Source organism: Capra hircus, chromosome 3 (assembly GCF_001704415.2).
Source record: "Capra hircus breed San Clemente chromosome 3, ASM170441v1, whole genome shotgun sequence".
NCBI classification, from domain to species: domain Eukaryota; kingdom Metazoa; phylum Chordata; class Mammalia; order Artiodactyla; family Bovidae; genus Capra; species Capra hircus.
Window position 1 is genome coordinate 62808374 of NC_030810.1, and position 24649 is coordinate 62833022.

At 39.1% G+C, this 24649-nt stretch overlaps 1 protein-coding gene across 1 annotated transcript in view; it reads right to left on the minus strand.

The window, feature by feature from the left end:
* The window catches only part of ZNHIT6 (zinc finger HIT-type containing 6), a 59627-nt gene extending 37355 nt beyond the window's left edge, over positions 1–22272 (minus strand). The window contains exons 1-5 of the mRNA XM_005678154.3: positions 21395–22272; positions 20212–20277; positions 20020–20126; positions 19846–19931; positions 12202–12305 (exon numbers count right to left, since the gene is read on the minus strand). Coding sequence (XP_005678211.2) covers positions 12202–12305; positions 19846–19931; positions 20020–20126; positions 20212–20277; positions 21395–22251 — 1220 coding nt within the window. The 5' untranslated portion in view covers positions 22252–22272. The remainder of the gene's footprint in view (positions 1–12201; positions 12306–19845; positions 19932–20019; positions 20127–20211; positions 20278–21394) is intronic.

Genomic DNA, 24649 nt, shown 5'->3' on the forward strand with positions numbered 1-24649 from the left:
GATCAGATTTCTGGTTACTGGAGAGAAGGGAGAAGGAAAGGGAACTGGAGAAGGGTAGTCAAAAAGTACAAACTTCCAGTTATAAGAGAGATAAGCACTAAGGAGATAAAAAAACAACATGATAAATATAATCAATGAAAGTTGCTCAGAGAGTAAATCCTAAGTATTCTCATCACAAGAAAACCTTTTTTATTTCTTTAAATTTTTCTCTATGAGATGAGGGATGTTTACTAAATTTATTATGATAATCACTTTATGATGTTAGTAAATCAAATCATTAGGCTGTACACCTTACACAGAGCTATAGTCAATTATATCTCAATTAATTCCACCTGGACCTTCATCAAAAGATCATTTGAATGCTGAGCAACTTTCACAAAACAACTTCTGAACACTGGTGGAGGACACCAGGCACCCAGAAAGGCAGCCCATTCTCTTCGAAAGGAGGTAGGACAAAATATAAAAGACAAGAAGAGAGGCAAAAGAGTTAGGGATGGAGACCTGTCCTGGGGAGTCGTGAAGGAGAAGTTTCCACACAATAAGAAACCCTCTCACAGGCGGGTCTGTGGGGAGTTCTGGAATCTCAGAAGGCAACATAACCTAGAGGGGGAAAAAAAAAGCCCAGAGAATACACGCCTAACTGCAACTGTGGAAAAGAGAACTTTCCCAGAAGGGCTCTGACCTAACAACCTAATATGCAGCCTGGCCTGATCACAGCACAAAGGACTGAGCAAATACCAAAGGAGAGCTAGCATGTACCAGCCCCTCCCCGCCCAGAGGCAAAGAGGCAGCCTTGACACAGCCAGAGCCTGAAGGCAAGGGGCTCCTAGCCTCAGAGAGGGCATCTTAGCCCTGGAGAGGGCATCTTCCACCAAACTGTAAGCAGGCTCCCAGCTGCTAACCATTTCTTCCTGAGATCCTGGATGGCTGACATCTGCCAGGAGGGTCGCAGCCTGAGATCAGCTCTCCAGCAGGGACACATGACACACATGCTTTTACTGCGCAGACAGGACCCGGAAGCTGAGACAGTGCGCTGGCCAAGCACCTGGTCACCTGAGCTGTTCAGACCAGGGAAGGGCACCAAACACATGCCCAACCCACAGAAACTGAGCCAGAACTGTGTCTGAGTGTCTACTGTTAAAGTACGGGTCAGCAGTGGCCTGCCGCAGGGGCAGGGGCTCTGGGTGCAGCAGACCTGGGTATGGCATAAGCTCTCTTGGAGGAGGTGGCCATTAACCCCACCATAAAACTTCCAGAACTTACACAGAACTGGGGAAACAAACTCCTGGAAGTGAAAGTGAAGTTGCTCAGTCATGTCCAACTCTTTACGATCCCATGGACTATAGTCTACCAGGCTTCTCTATCCATGGGATCTTCCAGGCAAGAGTACTGGAGTGGGTTGCCATTTCCTTCTTCAGGGGATCTTCCTGACCCAAGAATTGAACCCAGGTCTCCTGCATTGCAGCTTTGCCCTGAGCCACCAGGGAGGGCACAAGCAAAACCTTGTGTGCACCAGGACCCAGGAGAAAGGAGCAGTGACCCACAAGAGACTGACCCAGATATGCCTATGAGTGTCCAGGAGTCTCCAGTGGAGGTGTGGGTCAGAGGTGGCCTGTGACAGGGTCAGAGGCACTGAGTGCAGCCATGCGTGCATGGGACCTTTTCAAGAGGTCACCATTATCTTCATTACCTCCACCATAGTTCGGCCTCAGGTCAAGCAATAGGGAGGGAACACAGCCTATCAACCGAAAATTGGATTAAAGATTTACTGAACACAGCCCCACCCATCAGAAGACCCAGTTTCCACCTCAGTCAGTCTCTCCCTTCAGGAAGCTTCCATAAGCCTCTTATCCCCATCCATCAGAAGGCAGACAGCATGAAAACCACAATCACAGAAAATTAACCAAACTGATCACATGGACCACAGCCTTGACTAGCTCAATGAAACTATGAGCCATGCCTTGTAGGGCACCAACGATGGATGGGTCATGGCAGAGGGTTCTGACAAAACGTGGTCCACTGGAGAAGGGAATGGCAAACCACTTCAGTATTCTTGCCTTGAGAACCCAATGAACAGTATGAAAAGGCAAAAAGGTATAACACTGAAAGATGAACTCCCCAGGTCGGTAGGTGCCCAATATGCTACTGGAGAAGAGTCGAAAAATAACCCCAGAAGAATGAAGAGACGGAGCCAAAGCAAAAACAATACCCAGTTGTGGATATGACTGGTGATGGAAGTAAAGTCCAAAGCTGTAAAGAGCAATATTGCATAGGAACCTGGAGTGTTAAGTCCATGGAAAAAGGCAACTTGGAAGTGGTCAAACAGGAGATGGCAGGAGTGAACATTGACATTTTAGGAATCAGCGAACTAAAATGGACTGGAATGGGTGAATTTAACTTAGATGACCATTATATCTACTACTGCGGGCAAGAATCCCTTAGAAGAAATGGAGTAGCCATCATAGTCAACAAGAGTCTGAAATGTAGTACTTGGATGCAATCTCAAAAACAACAGAATGATCTCTGTTTGTTTCTAAGGCAAAACATTCAATATCACAGTAATCCAAGTCTATGTTTCGACCAGTAATGCTGAAAAAGCTGAAGTTGAACGGTTCTATGAAGACCTACAAGACCTTATAGAACTAACACCCAAAAAAGATGTTCTTTTCATTATAGGGGACTGGAATGCAAAAGTAGGAAATCAAGAGCTACCTGGAGTAACAGGCAAATTTTGGCCTTGGAGTACAAAATGAAACAGGGCAAAGGCTATAGAGTTTTGTCAAGAGAACGCACTGGTCATAGTAAACACCCTTTTCCAACAACACAAGTGAAGACTCTACACATGGACACCACCGGATGGTCAACACCGAAATCAGACTGATTATATTCTTTGCAACCAAAGATGGAGAAGCTCTATAAAGTTAGCAAAAACAAGACTGGGAGCTGACTGTGGCTCAGACCATGAACTTCTTACCGCCAAATTCAGACTTAAATTGAAGAAAGTAGGGAAAACCCAGAGAAGGCAATAGCACCCCACTCCAGTACTCTTGCCTGGAAAATCCCATGGGTGGAGGAGCCTGGTAGGCTGCAATCCATGGGGTTGCAAAGAGTTGGACACGACTGAGTGACTTCACTTTCACTTTTCACTTTCATGCATTGGAGAAGGAAATGGCAACCCACTCCAGTGTTCTTGCCTGGAGAATCCCAAGGACGGGGGAGCCTGGTGGGCTGCCGTCTAGGGAGTCGCAAAGTGTTGGAGACGACTGAAGCGACTTAGCAGCAGGAGCAGCAACAGCAGGGAAAACCACTAGACCATTCAGGTATGACCTAAATCAAATCCCTTACTATTTTACAGTGGAAGTGACAAGCAGATTCAAGGGACTAGATCTGATAGAGTGCCTGAAGAACTATGGATGGAGGTTGCGACACTGTACAGGAGGCAGATTTCCAGACCATCTCCAAGAAAAAGAAATGCAAAAAGGCAAAATGGCTGTCTGAGGAGGCTTTACAAATAGCTGAGAAAAGAAGAGAAGTGAAAGGCAAAGGAGAAAAGGAAAGATATACCCATCTGAATGCAGAGTTCCAAAGAATAGCTAGGAGAGATAAGAAAGCCTTCCTCAGGGATCAATGCAAAGATATAGAGGAAAATAATACAATGGTAAGACTAGAGATCTCTTCAAGAAAATAAGAGATATCAAGGGAACATTTCGTGCAAAGATGAGCACAATAAAGGACAGAAATGGTAGGGATCTAACAGAAGATAATAAGAAGAGGTGGCAAGGACATACAAAACTGTACAAAAAAGAACCTCATGATCCAGATAATCATCATGGTGTGATCACTCACACTCACCTAAAGCCAGACATCCTAGAATGTGAAGTCAAGTGGACCTTAAGAAGCATCACTAAGAACAAAGCTAGTGGAGGTGATGGAATTCCAGTTGAGCTATTTCAAACCCTAAAAGATGATGCTGTGAAAGTGCTGCACTCAATATGCCAGCAAATTTGGACAACTCAGCAGTGGCCACAGGACTGGAAAAGGTCAGTTTTCTCCAATCACAAAGAAAGGCAATGCCAAAGATGTTCAAACTACCACACAACTGCACTCATTTCACACACTAGTAAAGTAATGCTCAAAATTCTCCAAGCCAGGCTTCATCAATACGTGAACCATGAACTTCCAGATGTGCAACTTGGTTTTAGAAAAGGCAGAGGAACCAGAGATCAAATTGCCAACATCTGCTGGATCATCAAAAGAGCAAGAGAGTTCCAGAAAAACATCTACTTCTGCTTTATTGACTATGCCAAAGCCTTCCATTGAGTGTATCACAACGAACTGTGGAAAATTCTGAAAGAGTTGGGAAACCAGACTACCTGACCTGCCTCCTGAGAAACCTGTATGCAGGTCAGGAAGCAACAGTTAGAACTGGACATGGAACAACAGACTGGTTCCAAATAGGAAAAGGACTATGTCAAGTCTGTATATTGTCACCCTGCTTATTTAACTTCTATGCAGAGTACATCATGAGAAACGCTGGGCTGGAGGAAGCACAAGCTTGAATCAAGATTGCCGGGAGAAATATCAATAACCTCAGATATGCAGATGACACCACCCTTATGGCAGAAAGCGAAGAACTAAAGAGCCTCTTGATGAAAGTGAAAGAGGAGAGTGAAAAAGTTGGCTTAAAGCTCAACATTCAGAAAACTTAAGATCATGGCATCCGGCCCCATCACTTCATGGGAAATAGATGGCTAAACAGCGGAAACAGTGGCTGACTTCATTTTTGGGGGCTCCAAATCTCTGCAAATGGTAATTGCAGTCATGAAATTAAAAGACACTTACTCTTTGGAAGGAAAGTTATGATCAACCTAGACGGCATATTAAAAAGCAGAGACATTACTTTGCCAACAAAGGTCCGTCTAGTCAAGGCTATGGTTTTTCCAGTGGTCATGTATGGATGTGAGAGTTGGACTGTGAAGAAAGCTGAGTGCTGAAGAATTGATGCTTTTGAACTGTGGTGTTGGAGAAGACTCTTGAGAGTCTCTTGGACTGCAAGAAGATCCAACCAGTCCATCCTAAAGGAGATCGGTCCTGAGTGTTCATTGGAAGGACTGATGTTGAAGCTGAAACTCCAACACTTTGGCCACCTGATGCAAAGAGCTGACTCATTTGAAAAGACCCTGATGTTGGGAAAGATTGAGGGCAGGAGGAGAAGGGGACGACAGAGGATGAGATGGTGGATGGCATCACCGACTCAATGGACATGGGTTTGGGTAGACTCCAGCAGTTGGTGATGGAGAGGGAGGCCTGGTGTGCTGTGGTTCACGGGGTTGCAAAGAGTTGGACACAACTGAGCGACTGAACTGAGCTGAACTGAGTGGAGGTGTTGGCATTCCAGTTGAGCTATTTCAAATATCAAAGATGATGCTGTGAAAGTGCTGCACTCAATATGCCAGCAAATTTGGAAAACTCAGCAGTAGCCACAGTACTGGAAAAGGTCAGTTTTCATTCGAATCCCAAAGAAAGGCAATGCCAAAGAATGCTCAAAGTACTACACAGTGGCACTCATCTCTCACACTGGCAAAGTAATGCTCAAAATTCTCCATGTCAGGTTTCAACAGTATGTGAAACATGAATTTCCAGATTTTTAAGCTGGATTTAGAAAAGGCAGAGGAACCAGAGATCCAATTGCCAACATCTGTCATATCATCAAAAAAGCAAGAGAGTTCCAGAAAACATCTACTTCTGCTTTTGACTATGCCAAAGGCTTTGACTGTGTGGATCACAAGAAACTGTGGAAAATCCTTATAGAGATGGGAATACCAGATCACCTGACCTGCCTCCTGAGAAATCTCTATCCATGTCAAGAAGCAATAGTTAGAAATGGACATGGAACAGACTGGTTCCAAATTGGGAAAGGAGTACATCAAGGCTGTATATTGTCACTCTGCTTATCATGCAAAATGCCAGGCAAGATGAAGCACAAGTTGGAATCAAGATTGCTGGGAGAAATATCAGTAACCTCAGATACACAGATGATACCACCCTTACGGCAGAAAGCAAAGAAGAACTAAAGAGCCTCTTGATGAAAGTGAAAGAGGAGAGTGAAAAAGTTGGCTTAAAACTCATTCCGAAAAGTAAGATCATGGCATCCGGTCCTATCACTTCATGGCAAATAGACAGGGAAACAATGGAAACAGTGAGACTATTTTTTGGGGCTCCAAAATCACTGCAGATGGTGACTGCAGCCATGAAAGATGAGTGCCAAAGAATTGATGCTTTTGAAGGGTGGTGTTGGAGAAGACTGTTGAGAGTCCCTTGGATTGCAAGGAGATCCAACCAGTCCATCCTAAAGGAAATCAGTCCTGAATATTCATTGGAAGGATTGATGTTGAAGCTGAAACTCTAAAACGCTGGCCATCTGATGCAAAGAACCGACTCATTTGAAAAGATCCTGATGCTGGGAAAGATTGGAGGTGGGAAGAGAAGGGGATGACAGGGAATGAGATGGTTGGATGGCATCACTGATGCAATGTACATGAGTTTGAGTATGCTCTGGGAGTTGGTGATGGAACAGGGAAGGTTGGCGTGTTGTGGTCTCTGGGGTCACAAAGAGTTGGACAAGACTGAGAAACTGAACTGACTGGACATTCTAGTAAAAAAAAAACAACAACCAAAAAACTGTCAAATGGCAGGCTGTTTCAACTGCATTTATTAAATAAGTCATTATCTATACTAATTTGAAATGCTATCTCTATCTGATTACATACTAGAATGCCAAATAGCCTCATGTCTAATTTCTATAATCTCACTGTAGATTTCTACATCAATACCATAAAACTTTACTATAATTTCATACATTTTAATGAGTCCAGCCTTATTCCTCTTTTTCCCCCCCTGGTTTTTCCTGGTGCTTCTCCCATGTTTATTTTTCAGAAAAACTAAAATCATTTTATGGATCCTTTCCTTCTCCCCCAGGAAAAAAATTTCCAAAATAAAAAACAAACAGAATTTTATTAGTGATTTCATTAGGACCATATCAGATTTAAAGATCATTCATTTAAGAAATAAATGTTACTTCTGTAATATTGAGTCAGCTAATAACAAGGTCCTTTCCCCCAATTTGCTTGACTTTTTTTAAGCCATTCAGTAGAATTTAAGTTTTCTTCGTACAGATCTTTCCTATTCTTTCAACAGTTTCTGATTAGCCCTGGGTGAGAATAAATATAAAGTTATATGCCATACAAAAAGCGGAGGCAGAGCATTTACCTCTGAAAGAGTCACTATTTAAAAGAAGTAGTTTGGGGTTCACTCTAAATGTTGGCCAACTGATGCAGAGAGCCAATTCACTGGAAAAGACCCTGATGCCGGGAAAGAGTGAAGGCAGGAGAACAGGGCGACAGAGGATGAAATGGTTGGATGGCATCACCGACTCAATAGACATGATTCTGAGCAAACTCCATGAGATACTGAAAGACAGTGAAATCTGCGTGCTGAAGTCCATGGCGTTGCAAATAGTTGGACATGACATAGTGGCTGAATAACAATGACTAAAATAAGTAGGGGAGCCTTATACCATTTTCCTACCAAGCTCCTCTATTTTTAAAAGAGAATGTCTATTTTGTATTGGCTCAAGTTATTCTTAACATAAGCATCTCTTAACTTTTCTTTGTTCATTAGAGTTATCCATTATGACATTCCAGCAAATTCACCAGTCCTTTAAAATTTACAGCTATTAAATATACTTTTGACAGCACAGGCTGGTTAATGTTGTATCACACTTCGACTATAAAATGAAAATTATGGTTCCGAGTCTTAGAAAATTTTATATATCACATAATTTTGCATATGATTTTGGAAATTTGAAGTCATACTGGTCAAAAACTTCTACCATAAAGAATGCCTGGCTTAAAATGAACCTATGATTCTAAGGTATTAATGCACTTGCTACTATATAACTTGCTATTAGTCCTACAGAGGTAATTCAGGCACAATGTACATTAGTCACACTTCATGGAGGCAGGGGCGGGGAGCGGGGGGTGTACGTATTTAATTTTTTTTAAACCCTCTTATTTTCAAATAATTTCAAACTTTACAGAAAAGTTACAAAAATACCACAAAGAATTCTTCACTCAGATTGCTCAAAAGTTACCACTGGAACATTCAATTTTAAATAACTTCAATTTGAGTTTTTGTATATATTGTAGCTCAAGCTGCTTAAATAAGCAAAAGACCAATTTAATGCCTAGGGAGTAATTACAATAATCTTAGTACAGGACCAAAATCACAGGGGAACAATTCCAAGCCCTGAATCTCTGAAGCTGAAAGATTTTCATAACTCCTCCAGCAGCAAAAAACTGACTGAGCTCATTTATACTCATTATTTTCCCATTTTAATTTAAACATTTGGCGGTTTCACTGGAGAAATAGTATTGTTTGATTATAATGCTGCCCTAGACCTACTAGGAATGAACATAATATAGTAAATGTATTCCCAAAGATTTCTAGCACGAAAATGCAGATCTTTTATTGCAACACATTATCTACTAGTTGCTGGGTATTATTTTAATATTATTTCATTTATTTCCATCAACAGTCTAGCAAATTCACTTTTGCCCAAGGACACCTAACATATACCAAGTGTAGAAACAATATTCAAATTCACGTTTATCTCAGTCAAAACTTCAACCACTTCTTAAAGTTTAAAAAAGCATTATAAACAATTCTCTTAAAAACAGAATATCGGAGATATGGGAGGTAAAAATAATTCTTTGATAAGAGACAGTATCCCCTTCTTCCTTCCTTCCAGCAAATAACATTATGATCATCAAAAGTTTTTACCATTTTCACACAAATGTCTGCGAAACCACAGGCATCACAAAGAATTCCTTTGTGTGTTTGTTACCAATATCCAGTGAGTAGAGGCCAGGGATGCTGCTAAACATCCTAAAGGGCACACTCACAACAGGAGCTCTGTGGTTAAATATGTTAGCAGCACCAAGATAAGAAATCATGACCTAAATCACTGATGAAAATGCTGAAAAATGAACAAAGTATAAGGACACACTCAAAAGACTTCCAAGCTATTAACCAACTGAGCAGACTATTGACTAAGCATGGCTATCAACGAAATGGGAACTCACCTTCATGCTTTATTATTCAAGGAACATCCAAATACAGACGTTTTAAATTCAGTTTGTGGCATGATTATTTTCCATTTAGAAATAATAATGGGCAATTTAACTAAGAACAAATGGAAAAATTCTGTCCCACAGATCTGAATTACTTATTTTACCAAAACAGTTCTAAGATCATCTTACTACCACAGATTAGATTAAGTCAAACTTCACATTTGAATTTTAAAATATTGCTTTGAAACACATGGGCAAATACTCCATATCTATGTAGCAATTAAGTAAAAGCAAATTAAAACAATTTCCACCTTCCAAAATAGCAACAAATATTAAAAAAGAGACAATTCAGTGCTACTGAAATGTTTAAATAGGATTTCTAAGTTACTGTAAATGGAAATGAAAACTGGCTTACCCCTAGTTTATTATTACTAGCCCTACTTTATAGATAAGGAATTGAAGCACAAGGAAGTTAGGTGGCTTAGCTTAGTATCACATGGCTAGAAGAGGAAGGTCAGAAATTTGAACCCAGGCAGCCTAGCTCCAGTTTGTGTTCTTAACCACTCCACTTTACTATCTTTATGTTTTATAGAACCTTTCTTCTTTTTAGCAATTCTTTACAATGCATCAAAAATGACCAGAAGGCCAAATTAAGCATGGAAAGACTGGTAAAAACATTTACAATGCATGCAACTGATCAAGATGAGATAAAAACATGCATATCTGAATGAAAAAGTTGAAGAATTCAACCTCTAATCAGATAGGCAAAGAAGTTTAATAATATTCAGTTAAAGCACAGTATAACTAAAATAGGTACTCATACATTTTTGTAAAAACTACTAAGTGGTATGTTTTTTTGAGAGGACAATTTGGAGTTTCTCTCAACAGTTTAAATGCATGTAATCTGTGACCCAGTAATGCCACTTATCAGGAATCGATCTACAGAAAAGTCACATAAGCATGCAAAACAATTTGTTCAGGGATGTTTACAACAGCATTATTTGCAATAATTAAAAACCAGAAATTAAGCAACTGTTCGTGAATCTGGTAATAAATAAATTAGGATACAGTAGTTATAGTTTAAATATACTACTTAAAACAAAGCAGACTGCATTAACAAGCATGCAGTTCATAATATGTTGCTAAATAGGGAAAAGCTAGCTGTAGAAAAAAGTGTACCTTTATTTATAAAGTGATGCTTAACTTGAGGAGAGTCAAGCAAATTTTTATACTTTTATGTAAGGATTTATTATATTTTATTTTATTAATTGAAAAAATAGAAGCAAACATGAGAAGGAAACATGAAATATTATCATTGGTTATCTCTACATAGTGGAATTACAGTTGCTATTTTTCCTTTAAACTCTTGATGCTGAGGGTTTATTACTTTCACAATTGCTACTATATGGTGATTTCTTCCTACCCTCAAGTTAGTGTCTAGGTAAATTAACACACTAAGGTCAGGACTACACAGTAGCTATCATTTTACAGAGGTGAAAACAGCTGAAAAACTAATTAAAGTCTATTGTGTTCTATGTTGCTAATCTCTTCATGGCAAGACACTAAAAATATAAAAACATCAAGCCCAAGTCATTGTAAATTCATGAGTAAAAGGCATAATGCAAGAAGAGTCTGATTTGCTACCTCACAGATGAGGAATTCCAAAATAACAGCATAAATTTGTAATCTAAACCCAGAAAATACACTGAATGTAGTAGTCTTGGAAAAAACTTCCCACAAACATTTATGTATCTAAAGACCTCAAAGTTTTACATTTGAGGCTCTGAATGTTTTCTTTCACAAAACAGGAATATATTTTATATTTCAGAAGGCACAAACCAGTTACTTTAAATTTCAAACAAATCATGTCAATTTCTATGTCAGTTTCAAAACACACAAAAGAATTATCTCATATTTGATAAATGCAAAGTGAAATGAAGTCGCTCAGTCGTGTCTGACTCTTTGCGACCCCATGGATTATATAGCCTGCCAGAATACTGTAGTGGGTTGCTATTTCCTTCTCCAGGGGATCTTCCCAACCCAGGGATCAAGCCTGGTCTCCCGCACTGTAGGCAGACTATGGCCTAAGCCACCAGGGAAGTCTGATAAATGCATAATATTACCATAATCTTGGAAACCAACCAAAAAAAGAAAAAACCACCTTTATAACTATTTGTTTTGAAATACATAACTGGATAACACCATTCTCTAAAAATATAACATGTTGAAAAGGTGGAAGATTTTTAGAATAATGATAATTCTGATGGTTCTGTTTTTTTAATTTACGTAATAAAATTAGCGTTACCTAGTTCAACCCCCACCATTATACAGATAAAGCCTGGAGAAAGGAAGTAATTTGCTCAAGGCCTTGCAGTTACTAAGAGGCTAAAGAGGGAGGGACTCAGGCTTTTTGACTCTAAAACCTGAATCTTGACTTTGTAAAGGTATTATCTTATAATTTAATGGGCTACTTACAGTACTTTGGGATCCTGCTCTCCTCTGTACGAATGGGGCCTTTTTGACCTAGCAATTTCAGAGAGCAAAAAACTAATCTCTAATGTATTATCTCTATTCAGATTTTCTATAGAGTAAGAGTAAACGTTTTCCAAGTTCCCCTTCTTCTCCATCACTGACTCTCAAATGAATTACTATTTGGAATTCCAAAGTAGAAAGGAGTATAAAAGTCAAGCTCCTCTCGTTAAAATATGCAGAAATTCTGCTTGACTTCTTGTTTTGTCCTTGAAGCTTCTGAAATACTTTCATGGTATTTTAGGTCTCAGCGAGAAAGATACATACATATACACTACACGCTACCTTCTCTCTCTCCATCTCTCTCTCTCAAACACACAGGGAGCAAACCAAAAATGTTCAAGTTACATGACATAAAACTAGCATAAGTTCCTAAATGCTTAAGTCCAGTTTCTGCAGTCATCTTGTCCTCTACCAATCAATGACAAACATCTCACAGGCCACACTTCGAGGAGCAATGTTCCAAGCAAACCAAACCTTAAAAGATGCTCCTCATCAAATTAGAACATCTAATGTACTAAAAAAGAAGTCAGAAACTTACTTCTTATCAAAAAATGTTGAATTTTCTTTTCTTTTTGTGAATCCATTGGGTAGAAGTTTTAAATTAATACCTTGCTTTCGAGCACGATTTTTCATAAAGTACATCTAACAAACAAAAACAAATAGACAAATTAATTTTCAAATAGCTTAAATTCCAAAAGCACATAAAACAATGTTTAAAACATAAGTTAAGATTTATCGAATACTTACACTTCACAAACTACACTAAACAGCAATATATCATTTAATCCTCACAATATTATGAAGCCGGTACTATTATTACTCTCATTTCTGCTATTTCAGAGATATAAAGTCTACATTTAAATCCAGGTCTGTCTAATTGCAGTCTGTACTTTTAACCATGTATCTTATAAGCCAAAAGAAGAATTTCATGGGGATTTTAAAAAAATACAGGTTTTAGCAATCACAGGGATTACCTATACAGTTTTTTTCCTTCTTTTTTACTGATGGTTTCATACCATAGTTAGCTATATATATGCCTGCTTGTATTTACTCGGCAGGTAGGTCATTCAGGGAAGGAACTATGGAGCTGCCTAGTATAAGGCTTAATTTAAAAGTAGCCACTGATGTAGGATATACAAAATGAGGTACGAGAATTCTAGCTCTGACATGTATTATTCCACTGACCACGTAGGTTGGTTGAGCTGAATTAGTCAACTCCAGAGAGTACTGAAGGAAGTAATATCATCAAGGAAGAAGAAAGACCACTCAAAGAAGTGGCAAAATATAAATGCAACTTTTAAAGTGAGTGGCATGTAGACTTTGCAATGTACAGAGTTAGACAATCAAGTCATAAGTCAAGAGGAAGGGAGGGTCAGTAAAAAATGACTTAAGAGATTACATGCAATTTCACAGTGCATGGAACTTTGGTTTCAGTAATGACAGTGATTATAAGGACCCAACTCTCCTACTAAAAACATATAAGAATGCTATATATATTTGTGTGTGTGTATATATATATGTGTGTGTAAATATTTTTAAAGATCACCTTAAAAGCACTGAAGAGCTGACAGAAACAAGAAACTACAGGCCAATATTTAATGAAAAGTGAAACTCAGAGAAGCAAAAAGCACTGAAGCCACTTTTGCTAATTATGGCAAATATAGGCTTCCCCTTTCTAGAGCCTCCTCAGCAAGACAGTCGAGATCCAGTTATGTTTGTGGAACATAACATTTCATTTCTCAAATGAAATGAAACTGAGTCACAGAATAATACACCCTCAGGATAAGGGTCACCAGAGCATACTAGGAATTTTTTTATTAGTCTGACTGGAACAGGGGGAATAAGAAAAATCCATTAGAAATCGTCTAGCCTGGCCATGGCAGTCCATGCTCAGACTGGAAATGATTTGCCTTGCTTTGGGATTAATGTAATCTTAAGCCTTCAACCTGGTTTAAGATAGTCTAGATCTGCAATGCTTCTAGGTATCTGGTAGAATAAAAGAAGGCCTATTTATTTATTCCAGCCTTCAAACAATTCTCATAAGTAATTTTTAAAGGGAAAAATAAAAGGAGTACTCAATAAAAAATAAACAAGCATAACCAATACAAGAAAATAAGAGGGTCTTCCCTGGTGGTCTAGTGATTAAGAATCCACCTGCCAATGCAGATTTGATCCCTGGTTAGGGGACTAAGATCCTATATGCCAAGGGGCAACTAAGCCCAAGTGCCACAGGTGCTGAGCTGTATGCTGCAACCACTAAAGCTGATGCACTGTTGAGTCTGAGCTCTGCAACAACAGAAGCCACCACAGTGAAAAAAAAATAAAGAAGAAAGTAAGCCTCAGTATACATGAACCAAAAGAGAAAAAGAGATTCAGTTAAGTGTTACAGATTGTCAGAATGGAGAAAAACTAGAACTATATGGTACTTTAAAGACACACACAGAACATAAGGATACAAAAAGGCCTTAAGTAAAAGTCAGTGACAAAATACACCAAAGGAGTGAAATAGTTTAATAACAGACAAATACACAAAAAGCTAGAGACAAAAAGGGTTACAACATAGGGCCAAAGGTTAAATACACCAATAATTTCCTGAAGTATGCATCTAATAACGTACCCTTAAAGCATATGAAGCAAAGCTAACTGAACCACAAGGAGAAACATACAAATCCTTCTGATTTTATCTACTGGGAAGTATTAACATATGTCTCTCAGTAACTGGTAGAAGAAAGAAAGAAAGAAACAAACAAAAAATCAGAAATGTTATAATTTGAACAACGTATTTAACAAACCTGACCTAAAAGGAATATGTTTAGAATAAGATATTTAGCAATTGCAGAATACTTCCCCTGCTCCCCCAAGAAAACAGGGAACGTTACAAAATTTGACTATATGCTGGGACATAAACACAAGTCAACATATTTTTTAAATGAACTCAGAAAAAAATATGTTCTTTGACCATAATGCAATTAAGCTAAAAATAAAAAAGGATATAACAGAAGAGGACACAGTAACTAAATAGAAAAGGAATCCGTAATAGCAACTGATCTAGAAAAAAAGACACAAGTAAGCAATATCACAAATGATAATACTACAATTCCTACAGACACATTAAGGAAAATGTTATGAAGAACTTTATGCCAATACATTGGAAAATTTAGGTAAAATGAACAAATTCTTAGGAAAATGTAGTCTTAAGACAGAATAATGACGTGAGACAGAGAAAACCTGAACAGTCCCATTAATAATAAAGAATAAACTTCTGCAACCTATTAAAAAATTATATCAAACTCCCAAGGAAGAAATAAACCCAATGTTAATGTATTTAAGAACAAAATGGGAACATCATCAAATAATTTTATGAAACTGGAATCACATCAATAGAGAAACTTACTACCAAAAAGGAAAATTAGAAGTTATCTCACTCATGAACAGAAATGCAAAATGAATGAAAGGATAATGTGTTCACATATATAACACAACTGAATTCTGCAAAGTATAAAAAGCATGATATAATACACCATGCAAGTTTAGCTTAAAATAGAAAATCAGCTAAAAGATTATTCATATTCTTATTAGAATATTATATATTAAAATAATAAAATATAGAAAAAACATTTGATAAAATATAACCACCATTCATGTTAACATGTGTTAGCAAACTGGGAACAGAATTTCTTTAATCTAGGTATCAAACTATACCTACAAACTGAAAAGTAAACATGGTGAAATCATAAAACTTTTCCCTCTATGATCAGGGTTATAAAACAAAGATATAGAAAAGAGCTAACATACGAGGCCTGAAACTTATCCTTAGAAAGCTCTGTTGGCAATGTTTGCTCTTGGCTGATGTCTGGTAATTTGACTGACTGGTAAATGGAACCTAAACTGACAAAAAATTTCTCCTAAAATGGTAGGAAAAATGGTAGGTTCTGCTTCATTATGCTGAAATTGTACAAAAATGTGGTTTTCATCTGCTTTCCTTCTGCGTGTATGGAACTTGGCAAATGCTAGGCTAAGGGTGTTTCTGCAACCATTCCCCATAAAAACCTTGGGCACTGAGTCTCTAATGAGTTTCCCTGGTAGACAATAAACTTTAAACATTAGTTATCACAACCCGTTGCCGGAGGAAATTAACTGTGTATTGTATGACTCCAATAGGAGAGGAATTTGGGAAGCTTGTGGCTGGATTCCTACAGGCTTAGCCCCATATACATTTTCCTTTTGCAAAGTTTGCTCTGTATCCTTTGACTGTAATAAACTTTAGCCATGAGTTCCATTGTATGTTGCATCCTGTGAACCCCTCGAGCAAATCATCAAACTCAGGAGTGGACTTTAAATATCTACTATCATCACTACTATTTCACATTATTGGAAGTTCTTACTATTCTAATAAGGGAAGAAAAAGAGATAAAAGAATAAGGACAGAAAGCTAGAAACAAATTGTGATGAACTGTTTATAGAGAAAACCTCAAAAAATCTATAGATAAGGTATTGGAATAGATTTTAATATGACTACTACCATAAAATGGACAACCACAAAAACTTTCATTCCTGAATACCAACAAAAAGATAATAAAAAAATTTAAAAGAAAATACGATTTAAAATACCATGAAAACATAAAGTACTCAAGAATAAGTCTAACAAAAAATGTGCAAGACCTTCACTGAGAAAATTACAGAGGTGTTAAAGACCCAAATAAATGCAGGGATACAACAATCAAGGATTTAAATATTCAATGCCATAAAATCCAATCACCTAAGTAACTCTACAAAATAAACGCAAATCCAATCAAAATACCCAAGTGGGGAAGGTAGGACTATAAATCAGTTGGCTGATTTTTCACATCTGTATAAAGTTGCAAAGAGCCAGATCTGTATTTCAGACAATACTCTAGAAAACAGTCTAGAAAAATGGCTATGGTCTAATCTAAACAATGAACAAAGTGAGAAGATTTACTTCTTCAGTGAGTTCAGGAAAGACTATAATAGTTGCAAGAGACAAGAGGTGTAACAGAATAGAACAGACAGGCCAGAAACAAACAGGCCAAGCATATGTGGATGCCTGATAATATAACAGAGATGGTCCTGCAAAGCAGGGGAGAAAGGATGAAGTTTTCAATAACTGGTGCTAGAAAAAGGAGATTATTCATCTGGAAAATTAAATAGGACCTCTACTTCACATGATAGACAAAAATCAGTTCCATGTTTACAGACATAAACGGGAGACGTGATACTACAAAGCTTTCATAAAATCATTACAGGAGAGAACCTTCATAACCTCAAGGAAGGGAAGGATTTCTTTAAAAACACATAAAACTATTAACTATAAAGGAAACACAAGACAATTTCTACTACATTAAATTTTAAAAAAGCTGTTTACCGTAAGACATGAAAAAGAGTACAAACACAAGCCACAGAATGAAGGATTTATAACATACACAATCAACATTAGCATCTAAAAATACAAAGAAAACCAGTAGGAAAAAACAACAGACCAAAGACAAGATGAGCAAAGACTTAACAGGCATACACCACAAAGGGGAATATCCAAAGACCATTAAAATATTTGAAAGGTGCCCAATCTCATTAAGAGGCTTCCTTGATAGCTCAGTTGGTAAAGAATCCACCTGCAATGCAGGAGATCCCGGTTCAACTCCTGGGTTGAGAAGATCCACTGGAGAAGGGATAAGCTATCCAAGCCAGTATTCTTGGGCTTCTCTTGTGACTCAGCTGGTAAAGAATCCGCCTGCAAAGCAGGAGACCTGGGTTCTATCCCTGGGTTGGGAAGATCCCCTGGAGAAGGGTAAGGCTACCCACTCCAGTATTCTGGCCTGGAGAATTCCATGGACTGTATAGTCCATGGGGTCACAAAGAGTTGGACACGACTGAGCGACTTTTACTGTCACTTTCAATCTCATTAAGAATTGGACAATTGTAGATTAAAAATCATAATAAAGTAACAGAGCCATCAAACTGACAAAAGCTTAAAAACTATGACCAAGTCAAGAATCTGGAGAGGATGTGACAACAGGTATACTTACATACTGTGAGTATAAACTGGCATCACCACTTTGGAAAATATTTTGGTAACATACAGTCAAATTGAAGATATGCATACTCCACAACAAAGCAATTTCACTCCTAGGTATGAACTAACTCCAGAAAAACATATGCATAAGCAAACCACAATTCCTAAACAAAAGTGTTCACTATAGCTTTGTTCATAAAATTTATTACAGAAAACCCAGAAATAAGAATGGTTCAGGGATGGGCATAACATGGCAGTAGGAATTCTTGAGAAGCTGGTTATGTTCTCATTCTAGATCTACGTGGTAGCTACATGGATGCTCACTCCATAATTATTATTAAATGGTATATTTCTGTTTTATGCTTTTTATATGGATGCCATATTTCATAAAAAGAAAAATTTAAAAAGCAGTTTATCTGTTTTGCAACCCCATGGATAGTAGCCTGCACCAAGCTCCTCTGTCCATGGGATTTTCAAGGCAAGAGTACTAGAGTGGGTTGCCATTTCCTTCTCCAGAGAATCTTCCCAACCCAGAGATCGAACCCAGGTCTCTCACATTGTAGACAGACGCTTTACGGTGTGAGCCACCAGGGAAGTAAGTATATAACTTAATGATGTTTAATTAAGCTCGAGGAAAAAAAACTTGATGTATGGTAATTTTTCTTTCAGACATGTGTAATGTCATGTCTGTACCAATAATACCAATAAAATAAACTGTTTAAAGAGTATTAAAATTCTGCAACTCCAATACCACTATGGTCTCTGAAAAACAAAGATAATTCCATGATGTGATTAAGTAATATTAAAGAAGTTTTAGAACAACAGCAGTTGGAAAATATTTCCAATATGTAAGCTTTTAATTGTGCACAGTGCTTAAGGAATGAAAAAGAAATTAAAGAGTATAACAAGTTTATTAAAATAGCAAGTCTTATTAGCCCTTCTTTCAAAATTCAAATCTAATCACTTCCCCTGTATAGCACAGGGAACTCAGTGCTTGTGGTGATCTAAATGGAAGGCAATCTAAGGAAGAGAGGATATACATTTATACATGTTGCTGATTCACTCTGCTGTACAGCAGAAACTAATATAACATTGTAAAGCAACTATACTCCAATTTAAAAAAACACATCTAATCACTTCCCAATAATTCTGTGATCAGAACCACAACAACAGCTCTGTAACTGATCTCCCAGCTTCCAATCTTCCACTCTTGCCTATTCAAGTCCACTTTCCAGAGAGCCTCAAGAGTGATCTTTCAAAAAGCAAACATGCTCAATTGACTCCCATGGCCTCCATTTTTACTTTGAATACATTAGGAGACTTCATCAGTTTCTTTAACCTCACTGTTCAGCATGCTCCTCACTCAACTATGCTATAGTCACTGGGCTCCTCTTTTGAGCCCTCAAACACACTGACTCTGACCCTGATTCATTCTATACTTCTGCTTTTGTCTCTGTCTGTAAAGTCTTCCTTCAAATGATCACGTGACTGCCTCTTTCTCATCATTCACATTGCTGCTTGATGTCATCTCTTCGAGAAGACTTTCCTGACTACTCTCAGAACCCCCTTCCCCTACAAACACCGTTTTGATTTTCTAAGGAGATCAGCCCTGGGATTTCTGTGGAAGGAATGATGCTAAAGCTGAAACTCCAATACTCTGGCCACCTCATGCGAAGAATTGACTCATTGGAAAAGGCTGATGCTGGGAGGGATTGGGGGCAGGAGGAGAAGGGGACGAGAGAGGATGAGATGGCTGGATGGTATCACTGACTCGATGGACGTGAGTCTGAGTGAATTCTGGGAGTTGGTGATGGACAGGGAGGCCTGCCGTGCTGTGATTCACGGGGCTGCAAAGAGTCAGACATGACTGAGTGACTGAACTGAACTAAACCTACTGTTGTCCTCTATCTTTCAGATGCACTTAACTCTATCTGAAATTATATTTGTTCCTGTACTCATCCCCTGTCTCTCCCGCTACAAGTTCCATGAGGGGAAGGACTTAGTTTTGGTCACTGCTGTATCCCTAGCAACTGAAATAGCCCTGGATCATAGTAGCCACTTAATATACTATTTGTTGAGTGCAAAGAGAGAAAAAAGAATCTATTTGACTAGAAGAAATTCTAACTGGGAAAGAACAGGAGAAATACTTACATGTTTATTGCTGATTGGTCTTTTCAAGAAAGCATCTCTAGAAATATGGTCTGCTGTTCTTGCCACATCTTCTAAAAATCGATAATCTACAAATTTCAAAAAAACAGAAAAATAAATAAATGATATATGCCTATGGCCAAGAAGCATCAGTCTGCTATACATAAGATGGCTTACCACTTAGGAGATTCATTTCTGTAAACTGTTGTATTGAAACATAAGCAGTTTTATCTCGAACTCCATTACATGTTAGTTCTGCTTTGTGTTTCTTTACACAGGGCAAACTGAAGGGACAAAGAGAAGGAACTTTTACCTTTGAGATAAAAAGGGTACAGGCAGAGATAATAAGGTAAAAAATTACATATATACCTGCAGGAATACCGCAAACAACGTGGACATCTGTACTTTGCTTCTTCTGTACCACAAGTTTCACATCTACAAAAGCCCACAAGAAACTTAATAAATTATCAAATATTAATTCTATATATTTATTTATAAACTTTTAATCCATCACAATTCACAGACATGCAGTCACAGTGAATAAAGTAGATGCAAGTAACTCTAATGAAATAATGGACAGCTGTCAAACATTATTAGAAAATTCTCCTCTAGGAAACCATCTCTAAATGACACTACATTTACAATGTTGTTTAATGATAGGTAATTCAAGAAAACATGTATTACATTTAAAAAATTATCTCACTGAGACTTCCTTTTCTAAATAATCAAACAGTGAGATCGTTTATTGATATTTTAACTTTGTAACTCCTGACACTGTTAACAACTGTGTGTGTGCACATACCCAGAAGTCCAATCCATGAGCTGTGTATATATCTTAAAGGCAGACACATTCAGAAAAAGAAGACCCAGGCAAATTTAGAGAGCAGCAGTTGCATCTTTTTCCCTCAGTTCCTCACCCAACTGAGAATGGGCACCAAAACCCTCTAGAAATACTACTACCCATCATCTGTCTCCAACTGATCTTTCACTTGAGTGACAGTGTACAATGACAATCAAACTACAGACAAGCAAACTACATGTTGGTTCACTGTATTCGAGACAGAAATGGTCCTAAGAATCTGACTACTCTCATGCCACATGATCACACTATAAAGAAATTAAATCAGAAGCAATAAATGTTCACAGTACCCATAGAGAAACTAGCCAAGTGAGTGAGTCACAATGTATTTTGCCTAATTTTAACTTACTCCACTTTTCCTTGTTGGTTTTTATTAGACTGTTCCTCACACCTATCCTCTCTCAAAGAATACTGAGCCAAGGGCATACAAAGTCAAGCCAGATTCTGGTCCACGGGTTTTCCGGTCCCAAGAATTTTCACTTCCTAACTTGGCCACTGGACACTAGTACCAACCTCACATATTTCCACAGAATTTGCTGTTATCAGACAAAACCCTCCTTTCCTAATCGCCCCTCCCTCCACCACTCAGACTCCCGGCCCAAACTCGCGCTTACTTTTCATTATTCCACACCTTACTGATCGTGTAGTTTCTTTCAACCTAGATAACAAAGGACCTTCACAGCTCTGCCCTACCTTGACATGGCCAGTTTCCGCTTGGAGCCTACTGAGGGATTTATTTGAGGCTCTTCTTTCACCCTTGTATCATCCATCATTTCTTCTTTGGGGAAATACTTCTCTTCTTTTACATACACTTCATCCATTATTTCCTCCTTTTTAATATTCTGATCAAGAGACACTTCCTCACGTTTAATATCCAAGCTTTCTTTCTTCTCTTCCTTCACTTCCAGCCAGTCCATCACTTCTTCCTTCACCTTCACTTTCTCTTCCTTTATCTCTGTTTCTTCCACCTTTTCTTCTTTTACCATCAAACTACTATCCATCTCCTGCTTCACCTCCAATGTGGCTGGTTTTTCCTCTTTCACCTCATGTCCGTCCTCCTCCTGCTTTACCCACTGGCCATTCAGCGTACCTTCTACCATTTCTGACCAGTCCATTACTTCTTGCTTCACAACCGTTAGGTCTATTCGCATCTCCTCTGCTCTTCGTCTACTTTCTTCTTCCCCTGCCCCTGTCTTCTCCATTCCGTTCAGACCGTTCTCCGCCCCTCCATCGCCAGACTCCTCCGTCCTTACTCTCTCTTGATCTGACTCGAGACTTAGCCGCGCCCCCTCAGCTTCACTCTGGAGACCTCCTCCCGACATCTCTTCACTTTCAGCAGCAAAATCCATCAGCTCAAGATCCTTGACCTCCGTTGCCACTCCGTCCTTCAATGTGTTTGGTTCACGCCAAGAGGGCTGAGTTACCTGCAAAAACACGAAGAGCTGCCCACGTGCATAACAGAGAAGTAGCAAGCAGTGAACGCCGACCCAGCGCGCCTGTCCCAACGGTCGTAAAGCAACGCTTCCGCACCGTGCCCTTTCACGACTCATGGAGCTCTTTACGGCTCTGCGGCAGTCCCGCACAGATCTTCCCGGGATCCATCTGAGACCACGCCCACTTCGATCCCGCCTGCGGGGCGGGGTTTCATCAAACCCTTCCCTTGGAGAGGCGGTGCTTTCTGCAGGGGGCCACATGCTTCCGCTTTAAGAGACCGGAGGAGTTCAGAATAAGGGAGAGAGGCGAAATCCTCGCTGCATTCGAATGTGAAGACCTACCCTACTCTGTTCTAAGCTTGCATGAAGATGGAAGAAATACCTAATAGCACTATTCTCCATGCTTCAGTTTCTTAAGCAGTACCCCAGAGACGATGGTATTATAAATCTCTTAGTTTAGTTTGATGTTACGTGTAATAATGTATGGAAATAAGCTAGCAGTGATAAAACAAACAACATATCGTCTCTATTACTACCGGGAGGTTTCAGGTAGAAAGAAGGCATTATTTTTATTCTTTCAGTTATTTGTCAATAACAGCTGGCATCAGCCAGCTCCCTATTTACAGCATATATTTAAAGACTGCGTCAAAAAAATCAGTCGCCAGGATTTCCTAGAACTTATAGGGGAAAAAACCCAAAACAACCCTCAATAAATGAAAATTTTTCTGGCATCCGTTTCAGTTACTTTTGTTGTTGTTGTGTTGTTGAGTTGCTAAGTCATTTCCAACTCTTTTGCAAGTCCACCAGGCTCCTCCTCTGTACTCTAGGCAAGAGTACTGAAATTGGTTGCCATTTTCTTCTCTAGGGAATCTTCCCTACCCAGGAGTTGAACTCGTATCTCCAGCGTCTTTGCACTGCAAGTAGATTTTTACCACTGAGCCACCAGTTACTTTTAAAGATTGTTATCACGTACTGATAACCATGATGGTGTGATCACTCACCTAGAGCCAGATATCCTGAAATGTGAAGTCAAGTGGGCCTTAGAAAGCATCACTAGGAACAAAGCTAGTGGAGGTGATGGAATTCCAGTTGAGCTATTTCAGATTCTAAAAGATGATGCTCTGAAAGTGCTACACTCAATATGCCAGCAAATTTGGAAAGCTTAGCGTGGCCACAGGACTGGAAAAGGTCAGTTTTCATTCTAATCCCAAAGAAAGGCAATGCCAAAGAATGCTCAAACCACTGCACAATTGCACTCATCTCACATGCTAGTGAAGTAATGCTCAAAATGCTCCAAGCCAGGCTTCAGCAATATGTGAACAGTGAACTTCCAGATGTTCAAGTTGGTTTTAGAAAAGGCAGAGGAACCAGAGATCAAATTGCCAACATCCTCTGGATCATGGAAAAGGCAAGAGAGTTCCAGAAAAACCTCTATTTCTGCTTTATTGACTATGCCAAATCCTTTAACTGTGTGGATTACGATAAACTGGAAAATTCTGAGAGAGATGGGAATACCAGACCACCTGACCTGCCTCTTGAGAAACCTATATGCAGATCAGGAAGCAACAGTTAGAACTGAACATGGAACAACAGACTGGTTCCAAATAGGAAAAGGAGTACGTCAAGGCTGTATATTGTCACCCTGCTTATTTAACTTATATGCAGAGTACATCATGAGAAAGGCTGGGCTGGAAGAAGCACAAGCTTGAATCAAGATTGCCGGGAGAAATATCAATAACCTCAGATATGCAGATGACACCACCCTTATGGCAGAAAGTGAAGAGGAACTCAAAAGCCTCTTGATGAAAGTGAAAGAGGAGAGTGAAAAAATTGACTTAAAGCTCAACATTCAGAAAACGAAGATCATGGCATCTGGTCCCATCACTTCATGGGAAATAGATGGGGAAACAGTGGAAACAGTGTTAGACTTTATTTTGGGGGCTCCAAAATCACTGCAGATGGTGATTGCAGCCATGAAATTAAAAGATGCTTACTCCTTGGAGGGAAAGTTATGACCAACCTAGATAGCATATTGAAAAGCAGAGACATTACTGCCGACTAAGGTCCGTCTAGTCAAGGCTATGGTTTTTCAGGTGGTCAGGTATGGATGTGAGAGTTGGACTGTGAAGAAAGCTGAGCGCCGAAGAATTGATGCTTTTAAACTGTGGTGTTGGAGAAGACTCTTGAGAGTCCCTTGGAGACTGCAAGGAGATCCAACCAGTTCATTCTAAAGGAGATCAGTCCTGGGTGTTCATTGGAAGGACTGATGCTGAAGCTGAAACTCCAGTACTTTGGCCACCACATGCGAAGAATTGACTCATTGGAAAAGACCTTGATGGTGGGAGGGATTGGGGGCAGGAGGAGAAGGGGACGACAGAGGATGAGATGGCTGGATGGCATCACTGTCTCGATGGACATGAGTTTGGGTAAACTCCGGGAGTTGGCGATGGACAGGGAGGCCTGGTGTGCTGCGATTCATGGGGTCGTAAACAGTCAGACACGACTGAGCGACTGA